At 29.7% G+C, this 12689-nt stretch overlaps 2 protein-coding genes across 2 annotated transcripts in view; one reads left to right on the top strand and one right to left on the bottom strand.

The window, feature by feature from the left end:
* Window positions 1-12689, top strand: part of cic (Putative transcription factor capicua) — a 134368-nt gene that overhangs the window by 40821 nt on the left and 80858 nt on the right. The window lies entirely within an intron of this gene.
* LOC142225084 (uncharacterized) lies at window positions 1378-12028 on the bottom strand. The gene is made up of 3 exons (XM_075294857.1): window positions 11893-12028; window positions 10918-11259; window positions 1378-1403 (listed from the first exon to the last, which is right to left on the bottom strand). The coding sequence occupies exons 1-3, from the start codon at window positions 12026-12028 to the stop codon at window positions 1378-1380; spliced, it is 504 nt and encodes a 167-aa protein (XP_075150972.1).

Raw genomic sequence — 12689 nt, 5'->3', positions numbered from 1 at the left:
AATATACCCCTCATCCTATGGTGGAGGGTATAAAAATTATACACAAATGAAGCCTAAAAAATGTCTTAAATTCGTGTCTCCTACAAAATAGTTTAGATTTCTTTAAAATTTGTAAATTTTACCAATGGGGAATGCATAGCAAATAAATATATAAGAGTTTATTGAAGACAAACGACATTTATTTGATTTGTCAATGTTATCTGTTTGTTATTTCCTTCTTCTTTAAATTTCTTTAGCATTATATTGAACACGTGCTGCATTTTTGTGATATATGTCTAGGTGGTGGACGTAAGAAGAGAAATGCTTGGGTGCACGAGAGTACCATATAGTTTGGATCAACTCAATTGTATTCTTTGTGTGTCTGTGTGTTTTGTTTGAAAATTTGTTCTTTTAAGTTAAAGGTGGCGCGATGTTTGTAATAAACGAAAAAAAAAAAAACAAAAATTATCAAACCAAAATGATAAAAGCCAAACACACAATCCTAGTGCAGGCATGCTCGTTTTCTTCCAAAAACATACTAAACTAACCATACAAATAATACGTTCGCACTCGTTGTCTGGATGATACATTCATACACTTCCATATATATCTATATTTGTATATACATACATATATATGTGCATCTATAGATAAAAAAAACATACTTACACATATAAATATATAGCGAAAATTCATTCATGTCTTTCACTTATTTTCTTTTTCAACGTACGATTTGTATATACGTTCGTTCATATATACTAAGTTCGTATATATGTATATATGCATTTGACTTAGCTTCAATGTATTGTTGTATACTATGTTCGTAAATATTTTATCTAATCGCGCAAAACGCTTTCATTATTTACTTGAGCAGCACTATATTGAGAGGGAATAATACTACTATATACGTAAAACATAAATTGTCCGTTTTTATTTTTATTTTGACATTTAAGACATTCATATTTTAAGATTGTTTTTATTTTAATTTCGACAACAATTAATTTTTGTAGTTATATCAAATAAAAGCCGACCCATATTTGCAGTGGCGACTGGCATTTTAAATTCGCCGTCAACGGCATAGCGTTAGGTGCCTAATACAAACAGAAAAGAAAGCAGTCAATATAAAATTGACCGCCGCTGAGGTTCTTTTCGTTGGTGGTTTGAAGGCTGTGCTAAAATCATAAGCAATAGTTTTTCTTGGTTTTTCAATGGAAGTGCATTCAAAATGACAAATTCTTATCGATTGCATATTACACTAACTTTTCACCTTCGACGGTAGAGCAGGATTGATAAAGTTGACACTTTTGTGCTTTTTTTGATACATTTCGACTGCCAAAAGCAGAGTGGCACGACCGCGAGACATTTGGTACTTTTTCATCACAATTACTCTATATAGTATTACTTTGCCCTAAATGTGGACGTTTCTAAAAATTATAAAATAATTATAAATAGTGGACATTGAAGAAATAAACATATTCCCAAATGAGGATATTTTAGTTTCTATTACAGAATCTCAACATTTATGAGAGGAATACATTTTGCAACGAGGTTAGGTTAGGTTAGGTTAGGTTAGGTGGCAGCCCGATGTATCAGGCTCACTCAGACTATTCAGTCCATTGTGATACCACATTGGTGAACTTCTCTCTTATCACTGAGTGCTGCCCGATTCCACGTTAAGCTCAATGACAAGGGACCTCCTTTTTATAGCCGAGTCCGAACGGCGTTCCACATTGCAGTGAAACCACTTAGAGAAGCTTTGAAACCCTCAGAAATGTCACCAGCATTACTGAGGTGGGATAATCCACCGCTGAAAAACTTTTTGGTGTTTGGTCGAAGCAGGAATCGAACCCACGACCTTGTGTATGTAAGGCGGGCATGCTAACCATTGCACCACGGTGGCTGCCTTGCAAAGAGGTACTTCTTCATAAATTTTCTATTGAAATAAACTTTTGTCAAAATTTTCTATAGAAATTAAATTTTGTTAAAATTTTCTAAAGAAATAAAATTTTCTATAGAAATAAAATGTTGACAAAATTTTCTATAGAAATAAAATTTTGTCAAAATTTTCTATAGAAATAAAATTTTGACAAAATTTTCTATAGAAATAAAATTTTGACAAAATTTTCTATATAAATAAAATTTAGACAAAATTTTCTATAGAAATAATATTTTGACAAAATTTCCTATAGAAATAAAATTTTGACGAAATTTTCTAGAGAAATAATATTTTTACAACATTTGCTATATAAATTTTCCATAGAAATAATTAGAAATATAATTTTGACAAAATTTTCTATAAAAATAAAAATTTGAAAAAATTTTCTATAGAAATAAAATTTTGTTAACATTTTCTATAGAAATATAATTTTGACAAAATTTTCTATAAAAATAAAAATTTGACAAAATTTTCTATAGGAATAAAATTTTGATAAAATTTTCTATAGAAATAAATTGTTGGCAAAATTTTCTTTGGAAATAAAATTTTAACAAAACTTTCTATAGAAATAAAATTTAGACAAAATTTTCTATAGAAATAATATTTTGACAAAATTTCCTATAGAATTAAAACTTTGACAACATTTTCTATAGAAATAAAATTTTGTCAAAATTTTCTATAGAAATATAATTTTGACAAAATTTTCTATAAAAATAAAAATTTGACAAAATTTTCTATAGGAATAAAATTTTCTATTGAAATAAATTGTTGACAAAATTTTCGTTGGAAATAAAATTTTGACAAAATTTTCTATAGAAATAAAATTTAGACAAAATTTTCAATAGAAATAATATTTTGACAAAATTTCCTATAGAAATAAAATTTTGACAAAATTTTCTATAGTAATAAAATTTTGACAAACTTTTCTACAGAAAGAAAATTTCGACAAAATTTTCTAAAGAAATAAAATGCTGGAAAAATTTTGACAAAATTTCCTATAGTAATAACATTTTCACAAAATTTTCTATAGAAATGCAATTTTTCAAAATAAAATTTTGACAAAATTTTCTATAGAAATGCAATTTTGACAAAATTTTCTACGGAAATAAAATTTTATCAAAATTTTCTATAGAAATATAATTTTGACAAAATTTTCTATAAAAATAAAAATTTGACAAAATTTCCATAGGAATAAAATTTTGACAAAATTTCCTATAGTAGTAAAATATAAAAAAAAAATTCTATAGAAATGCAATTTTGACTAAATAAAATTTTGACAAAATTTTCTATAAAAATAAAATTTTGACAACATTTTCCAAAGAAATAAAATTTTGTCAAAATTTTCTATAGAAATATAATTTTGACAAAATTTTCTATAAAAATGAAAATTTGACAAAATTTTCTATAGAAATAAAATTTTGATAAAATTGTCTATAGAAATAAAGTGTTGCAAAATTTTCTTTGGAAATAAAATTTTGACAAAATTTTCTATAGAAATAAATTTATGACAAAATTTTCTATAGAAATATAATTTTGACAAAATTTTCTATAAAAATAAAAATTTGAGAAAATTTCCTATAGAAATAAAATTTTGAGAAAATTTCCTATAGAAATAAAATTTTGTCAAAATTTTCTATAGAAATATAATTTTGACAAAATCTGCTATCAAAATAAAATTTTGACAAAATTTTCTATAGGAATAAAATTTTGATAAAATTTTCTATAGAAATAAATTGTTGACAAAATTTACTATAGAAATAAAATGTTGACAAAATTTACTATAGAAATAAAATTTTGACAAAATTTTCTATAAAAATAAAATTTGCAAAATAAGATTTATTTTAGAAAAAACTAAAAAATTTTCCAAATCGGTTTAGATTTAAATATACGTATACTTTTACAATAGTCTTTAAATTTGATATTATGTAATTTTAGGACCTTTTGGCTTGGAAAAGTACATTTTTAGTACTTTTTCGTCAACATTATTTATCATCCCTGCGGTAGAGGCTTTTATCGAAAATTCGATTTAAGGGAGAAAAAAAACCATACACTAAAAAAAAAAACAGAAATTCTATATAGAGGAATCGGTACAAATTCATATACCCGTTCATAATGTAAAATTTAATGCATCACAAAAGGTGTTACTTATGTTTTATTGTAATTCCAACCTAACCTAAGGTGTAACCACAGCCATCATTATCAAAATATTAACCTTTTCACTATAAAATATTACAAATCCATAATTGTATATAAAATGTAATATTGAATAGAAATGTATTGTAGATATTTTGTAAATGCAATAATACTTTCATTGATTTCGAAAAAAGAAATCAATCTTTATTATATATGTGTTTCGTAGGTAATATTCTCTCAGCTTATCAGTTGAACGTCAGAATTTCAACTAAAATTAAACCGGTACCGTTGAGAACCTGGAACGTAACGTAATCATCATTTAGTGTGCATTCAAATACAAAACATTGATGAAATGCAACATCACGTCCACAACAGAATGTCTAACCAATAACAATAGTATGTAGATACCCTCTATTATGAACTTAATTTTTGTGAGATAATACCTTCACCCTACACACACATACACTTATAAATACATAGACTATCATTTGGATTTAGTTGGCAATTTAATTAGAGATAATTAAACTTCAATAGTAAAAATGGAATTTAATTAATTACCCCATTTTTATTTCACATAAGAAAAATTCTCATAATTTCAATTAAATGAAAATGTTTGTAATAGATACCTGGGCACTAAGTAAATAAGTAAACGTGGAAAATCTAAAGATCCGTTTGAAACTCTCAACGTCACACACCCTTTTGCAAGTTTTTAGTGATTGAAACTCTCAACTCATAATATTCTCTTAAATCAGCGTCTCAGAGTATTATATTCAAAAGTTCAGTGAGCAACTCTGCAATGGAGAATGGAGCTAAACAGACGTGCTGTCACCGTCATTCAGTGTTGCCAATTTATAATTGAACGCTACCTTTGCAAATTTTTAATGGGTAAAAATTCCAGCAAATAATGACAATTTTTCTTTTTCTCATATGTCAAAATTGATCTCTCTCTGGCTCTATTTTGATGGCCCTTTGGACTAAACAAACGGCTTCAAGTAAAAATTTGTGTAATTATCATAAATTATCGTGTACGATAACTGAGTTAATATGACTTGAATATTTTCCTAGTCTAACAAAAGTATAATTAAAATAAATATAATATAAATAGTATGCATTTTAAGAGAAATTGAACATTAATTTTATTTTATTTAATAAATGTCAATAGTTTTATTAAATGACAATAAAACTATTGACATTTATTAAAAAGAAAAAGATCGAATAAAACACCAAGAAACAAACATTTTTTTATTTCAATATTTTTTTTTTTTTTTTGTGAGGCAAATTGAAGTAAGGCAAATTTTCCTAAAAGTAAAGAAACCTGATGTGTACGTTCATTGAACTTTATGCCCACATTTAGTTCATAAAATAGTTAAGACATACTTAAAAAAAGCAAGATTTCATTAAACTGTGGAAAATTTCGAAAAATTCAACTATTAGCAAATATTTTTTTGCAATAAATATAAGTTAAATTTAGGGCTAGTGTAACTAAGAATCTTTTACTGTGTGGCCTTTGTTTTTATTAATATATCGCAAAAAGAGAATGAAAATGCCATAAATAAGATCTGTATTCTAGGTTTAGTTTTATTGATCCTAGATTTTAAGCTACGTAGGTCCCTAAAAATGTCTTTATTTTAAAGAAGTCGCATCTTTGGCTCGGAATCAATACCAAAATCCTTAAGGGAAGGATCCAAGTAAACTTTTGTTTTTGGTGTAGGAGCCCAAGAATTCAAATCGGTTTATATGAGGGCTATATCTCCGAAATTATGTTTCTGATTTGTATGTTTGGAGTGGAAATAATATTTTTGCGACAAAAATGTTCCATTTTCCTTGTCCAAAAAACAAAACAACAAAACAATTTTTTCTCTTGAAACATATTTGTGTGGATCATATTCCTTCTCAGCTTGTAGAATTTCTCCCTGATAAAGAACATATAGATGTTATATACAGTGAAACCTCTGAAAGGTGGACACCCATGGTCGCCTAAATTTTGTCCACCTTTAAGAGGTGTCCAGGTATGAGAGTTTAATTTTAATGTGTTAATATAGCAAACTGCCCATGTTTGGGAGGTGTCCAGTTTTCAGAGTGTCCAGGTTTGAGAGGTTTCACTGTAGTAGGAAATGGATATTTCGACGTGTTACAAATGGATTGGCGAACGTATTGTGTCCACGGTTGCCACAGTTGGTAGACTTCTACCACAATTGGTAGATTTTTTTATTGTTTGGAAGATTGGTCGAATTCTTGATGTTTTGGTAGATTTTGCAAAATATTCCTCTTCAACTAAGATGTACTTTATAAATTACCTATAGAAATAAAATTTTGACAAAATTTTCTCTAGAAATAAAATTTTCACAAAAATTTCTATGGAAATAAAATTTTGACAAAAATTTCTATGGAAATAAAATTTGGACAAAATTTTCTATAGAAATAAAATTTTGTTAAATTGTGACGAAATAAAATTTTCCATAGATATACATTTTTGACAAGATTTTCTATAGAAATAAAATTTTGAATTTCTATAGAAATAATTTTTTAAGAAAATTTTCTATAGACATATCATTTTTATACCCTTCACCACTACTGTGGTACAGGGTATAATAAGTTTGTGCATTTGTATGTAACGCCAAGAAATAATTGTCATAGACCCATCTTTTAGTATACCGATCGGCTTAGAATTAAATACTGAGTCGATTTAGCGATGTCCGTCTGTCTGTCTGTCCGTCCGTCTGTCTGTATATGTAATTTTGTGCACAAAGTACAGGTCGCAGTTTAAGTCCGATCGTCCTCAAATTTGACATAACGTCTTTCTTCGGGTAGAAGACAATCGCTATTGATTTTGGAAAAAATCGGTTCAGATTTAGATATAGCTGCCATATATAGTTATCACCGATTTGATAATAATTCACGTATTTATGAACCGACGTTCTTCAAATTTTGTACATCTGAATGTTTTGTCAATCCCGTAAAAACTGCCAAATATCAGCTAAATCGGTTAAGATTTATATATAGCTCCCATATATATCTTTCGTCCTATTTGGACTTATATGGCCCCAAAAGCGAGAGTTTTGTCCTGGTTTGCTTCAAATTTTGCACAACGGGTACGTTTAATAGTATCGTTAATTGTGCCAAATTTAGTTGAAATCGGTTCAGATTTAGATATAGCTCCCCTATATATCTTTCATCCGATTTTGACTTATGTGGCTTCAAAAGCCAGAGTTTTGCCCTGATTTGATTAAAATTTTGTACAAGGAGTACGTTTAATAGTATCGTTAATTGTGCCAAATTTAATTGAAATCGGTTCAGATTTAGATATAGCTCCAATATATATCTTTCGACCGATTTGGACTTATATGGCCCCAAAAGCCAGAGTTTTGCCCTGATTTGCTTCAAATTTTGCACAACAAGTACGTTTAATAGTATCGTTAAGTGTGCTTAATTTGGTTAAAATCGGTTCCGATTTAGATATAGCTCCCATATATATCTTTCGTCCGATTTGGATTTATATGGCCTCAAAAGCCAGAGTTTTGCCATGAGTTGCTTGAAATTTTGCACAAGGAGTACGTTTTTTTTTTTTGATATAGTACCCATATATATCTTTCGCCCGATTTTCCGTCATATGACCACAGAGTTCAAAGTTGTTATCCGATTTACGTGAAATTTTGCACAGGGAGTAGATTCAACATAGTAACTATGTATGTGAAATTTGATTGCAATCGGTTCAGATTTCTATATAGATTCCATATATATGTTTTTCCTATTTAGGCAAAACTGACCGAAATACCTACATTTTCCTTATCAAATCGCCACTGCGAAGTCGAAAACTTATCGAAATGACTCAAATTTTCCTATTACTCTATTACACATCTATCGACCGATAAATCATAAATACACTTTTGCGAAGTTGCCTCAAAATTGGTTCATATTTAAATGTTTCCTATATTTTTTTACTAACATTGTGTTCAGCGCATTAGCCGACTTAAATTTAAAATCTATAAGTATTGCAGAACTCTGTACAGATCTGCTCAGAGATACAGAATATATGTGTATGGATTCATATAGCATCCAACACATTGGACGGATTTGATATGGTATCGAAAATGTGAACTTACAAAGTGGTGAAGGGTATAATATAGTCGGCCCCGCCCGACTTTAGACTTTCCTTACTTTTTTTTCGTTTTGTTTTGTTATTGTTGGTTTATTCTTCAATCATTATTGTTGTTTTTCATTTCAGCTTAAAACCATGCATTGACTAAACTGCAAGTGTAGCTTAAGCTGAAATCAAAAACAACAATAACTATTGAAGAATAAATTCAATTTTTCGCTTTTTCAGCTTGTTTTCCTCATATCCTCAAACGAGTTAACAACAACTTTATTTTCCAAATTAAGACTCGACTTTCAGTAAAAATTATGCTATGTTTCAAGTAAAAAACGCCTTTAAAATAAAGTGTTGAAAAACATGTCCCATATTTGAACGATTTTTTGTTTTGTAGTCAAGATGCAAAAAGACAACAAATTTAAAGACAATTTCATTAAATTTAAAGAATTTTTCTGAATTATTAAAGTCAAGTTGACCTTAGCTCAAACATTTTTTCTTTCATGTTATGATACCCATTTTTAAGTGAAATCACTTAATTATAAGGACAATTCGACTTCATTAAAAAGTTTATCGATTTTTGGACAAGGAAAAATCTTTATATGGGAGAAATGCGTCTTCTATGCTAAACAAAATTTGAATTCGTATTTTAAAGACATGAAATCATTGACTTCATGACAATATTTTTCCAGTGTACGGTAGTGAGTATAAATAGTTTCATATTGGCTAAGTCATGTTTTGAGGATTTTGTATCTTTCGGTTAAGATTTGTTACATTGAAGTATCTATTAGAATGTGGACTTTTAAAGTGATATTTATTTATACGCGAATGGCTTTGTTAATATATCGAAAAAAAAAATAATAATAATAATGAAAATTCCATTTTTGGATCAGTATCAAAATCTTTAATTTTTTTTCTTGAGTATAGAGTAGATATCATATATCGAAATTTTTTCAAAACCAACAATCTTTCGAATGTAATATGTATATGATTTTACCCCTTATACAACCTCCAAACAGTTTATTGTTACTATTGCTATATTATTCTGTGAACAAAATGCATATTATGCATATAAAAACAATTATAAATATTAATTAAACTTTTCCACATAAAAACAAAAATTAATGCTTACAATCATTGCCACAATCAACGACCCACGCTAATCCCAACGATGTTGACGCCAGTCAATTCCAGTCAGACGACAGACTGCATCTGCCTACACATTCACAAGGCATTTAAACGGTGCCAACCAACCGATCTCGTTAGATCTATTGTGTTTGCAACATATTGTAATAGTTTAAATTAATAAAAATTTAAATTTTGTGTAGGCGGCAACGAATTGTATTGAGAGGTGCAGAGAGAGAGAGAGTGTTGCTGCTGCAGGTTCGATGTGCAGTCAATAAAAATTATGATCACAATCGTTGAGTGGTTGTTGTCCGCTGGTAATCGAGTAGATCCACTATTCCTACAACTGTGCCAGTAATGGCAAATAAACTTGAATATCTATTGCCATTAATTAATTAGTGAAAACGATAATGCTTATTTGTGTCGTCTAGCCCTTTTTGTAGTTTCTCAACAAATCTCACAAGATATTTACTACCATCATTATAGACTTTGTAAATTTCATTGAAGTGGTTTTGTGTCAATCACTTGAATGATGAGCTTTCATTCATAAACACTCTATTATTGGTTTAAATAATTTAGTTTTTCTTGTAATTGAAACATACGCAAGAAAATTTAAAAGTAGTATTTATTTTCTATACGTGTTTTTTTTCAGAATGACAAATTATTTGAAACGATTTGAAAAGCCATTTGATTGTAACAAGACGCAGAGAAGGAATATGTTATGATCACCTCAAACATGTTTCAAGAGCAAAATGTTATTTTTGTATGGTGACCATGTAACATGTTTGTCACTAAAATGTTATTTTCTCGTCAAATATAACCTGCTTGCCGAAATCAGATACATGATTTCCGAGAAAATAACATGATTGCGAAAACCATGTTACATGGTCACCACCCAAAAATAACATTTTGCTCTTAAAACATGTTTGAGCCAATTGATTGTAACAAGACGCAGAGAAGGAATATGTTATGATCACCTCAAACATGTTTCAAGAGCAAAATGTTATTTTTGTATGGTGACCATGTAACATGTTTGCCACTAAAATGTTATTTTCTCATCGTCAAATATAACCTGCTTGCCGAAATCAGATACATGATTTCCGAGAAAATAACATGATTGCGAAAACCATGTTACATGGTCACCACCCAAAAATAACATTTTGCTCTTAAAACATGTTTGAGGTGATCATATTCCTTCTCTGGGTGAAGTATTACAATACTCCCCCTCAATCCAATTTCCTTGAAGATCTTGAAAAAATGGCTTGCATCTGTAGATTTGGTGAATATATCCGCAAGTTGCATATCAGTTTTCATCGGATCTATTTTAACGATACCATTCATTACGTTACGGAGCCACCGTGGTGCAATGGTTAGCATGCCCGCCTACTATACACAAGGTCGTGGGTGCGATTCCTGCTGGTGACATTTCTGAGGGTTTTAAAAGCTTCTCTAAGTGGTTTCACTGCAATGTGGAACGCCGTTCGGACTCGGCTATAAAAAGGAGGTCCCTTTGTCATTGAGCATAACATGGCATCGGGCAGCACTCAGTGATAAGAGAGAAGTTCACCAATGTGGTATCACAATGGACTGAATAGGCTAAGTGAGCCGGATACATCGGGCTGCCACCTAACCTAACCTAACCTACGTTATCTCTTACGAAGTGGTGTTTTTATGTCTATGTGTTTAACACGTTTACTTTCCAAATTGCTTGCTTTTCCAATGCATTCTCCATTGTCCTCGGAAATTTTTATGACATATGATTCGTTTATTTCATGCAAGTCTTGCATTATTCCCTTGATCCAAATCGCTTCGGCAGTCGCAAGGCTTAAAGCAACGTATTCTGCTTCTGAAGACGAAGATGCAACGGTTTGTGGTTTCTTGATGCACCATGAGACGGAACAAACATACATTTTAAAAATATATCCACTGATTGACTTTCTGTCATTTGTATCAGAAGCCCAGTCAGCATCCGTGTAGCCAATAAGTGCCTCAGAATTTCCTTTAGTGAATACAGACAAAAAATTTTTTTTCTGATTCAATCACGAAATTAGTTGATCCAATTAATTTTTAATTGAAATGTCTTCAATCACAGAAATGATAGTATCAATTAAAAAATTAATTGAAGGTCAATTAAAAAGTTAATTGATCCAATTAAAAAATTAATTGATACTATTATTTTTGTGATTGATTTTTGTTTCAATTAAAAAATTTTTAATTGAATATTTTTTAAAACTCAATTACAATTTTAATTGGAAAATTTTTCGTGAAATTTTTTTGTGTGTACTACACACAAAAAAATTTTTTCTGGTTCAATCACGAAATTAATTGATCCAATTAAGTTTTTAATTGAAATGTCTTCAATCACAGAAATGATAGTATCAATTAAAAAATTAATTGATCCTATTAAAAAATTAATTGATACTATTAATTTTTGTGATTGATTTTTGTTTCAATTGAAAAATTTGTTGAATCAATTAAATTTTTAATTGAAAATTTTTTAAAACTCAATTAAAATTTTAATTGGAAAAATTTTCGTGAATTTTTTTTCTGTGTAACTTCGTGGAAATCGTTCCTTTTTGATATCTGGCTATTCTCTTCAAATGATGTCAATGTAGATTTTGTTGGAATCTGCTTAGATATCCAACTTGATAGCATATATCGGGCCTGGAACATAGCATCAAGTACATCAGGCTGCCCAATAGTTCGCGATAGGGACGATTTAGTTTTTGCTCTTCCTCATTTGCTTGAAGTTGCAACCCCTTCTCCATTGGCGTCTTGACAGTACCTTTCTAATACTGGGTTCTTGTATTATTATTGGGTTCCAGTACCTTTCTAATACTGGGTTCTTGCGATATTATAAGCTTCCGGTTCTCAAATACAAACTTCATTCTGAGAACATGTTTAAAACATGGATCACAATTAGACATCTCGAAATTATTCGCAAGTCTCGTTTTCAGATTATTAATACTTTCCATGTTATTCCCAATAATGAGTAAATCGTGGACCTATAAGACCAAATATAATATAACATGTACAATTTTGTCTACTTTAACATTAAGACAGTAATCGTGTTTTGAACGTGTAAATCCCAGTGAAATTATTAAGTTATTAAACTTATCGATGATGTGGCTCTAGCAGTCAGGGGAAAATTCCCATCCACAATCAGAGATATTATTCAGAGGGCCCTCCGGATGACTGAGAAATGGGCGAAAGACAATGGTCTTGGGGTAAATCCTGCAAAGACAGAAATAGTCATGTACTGCAAAGATCGCAAAACTCCCACGGTTAGGCCCATATCCTTAGGGGGTATTGAAGTTCCCTTTGGTGAGTGTGCAAAATACCTTGGCGTTATTTTAGACAGGAAGCTAAACTTTAAGCTTAATATTGAAGAAAGGGCGAGAAAAGCAACGGTAGCTTTGCACTCGTCGA

Source organism: Haematobia irritans, chromosome 1 (genome assembly GCF_050003625.1).
Source record: "Haematobia irritans isolate KBUSLIRL chromosome 1, ASM5000362v1, whole genome shotgun sequence".
In the NCBI taxonomy this organism is placed as follows: Eukaryota; Metazoa; Arthropoda; class Insecta; order Diptera; family Muscidae; genus Haematobia; species Haematobia irritans.
This window is presented reverse-complemented; position numbering and strand designations above follow the sequence as displayed.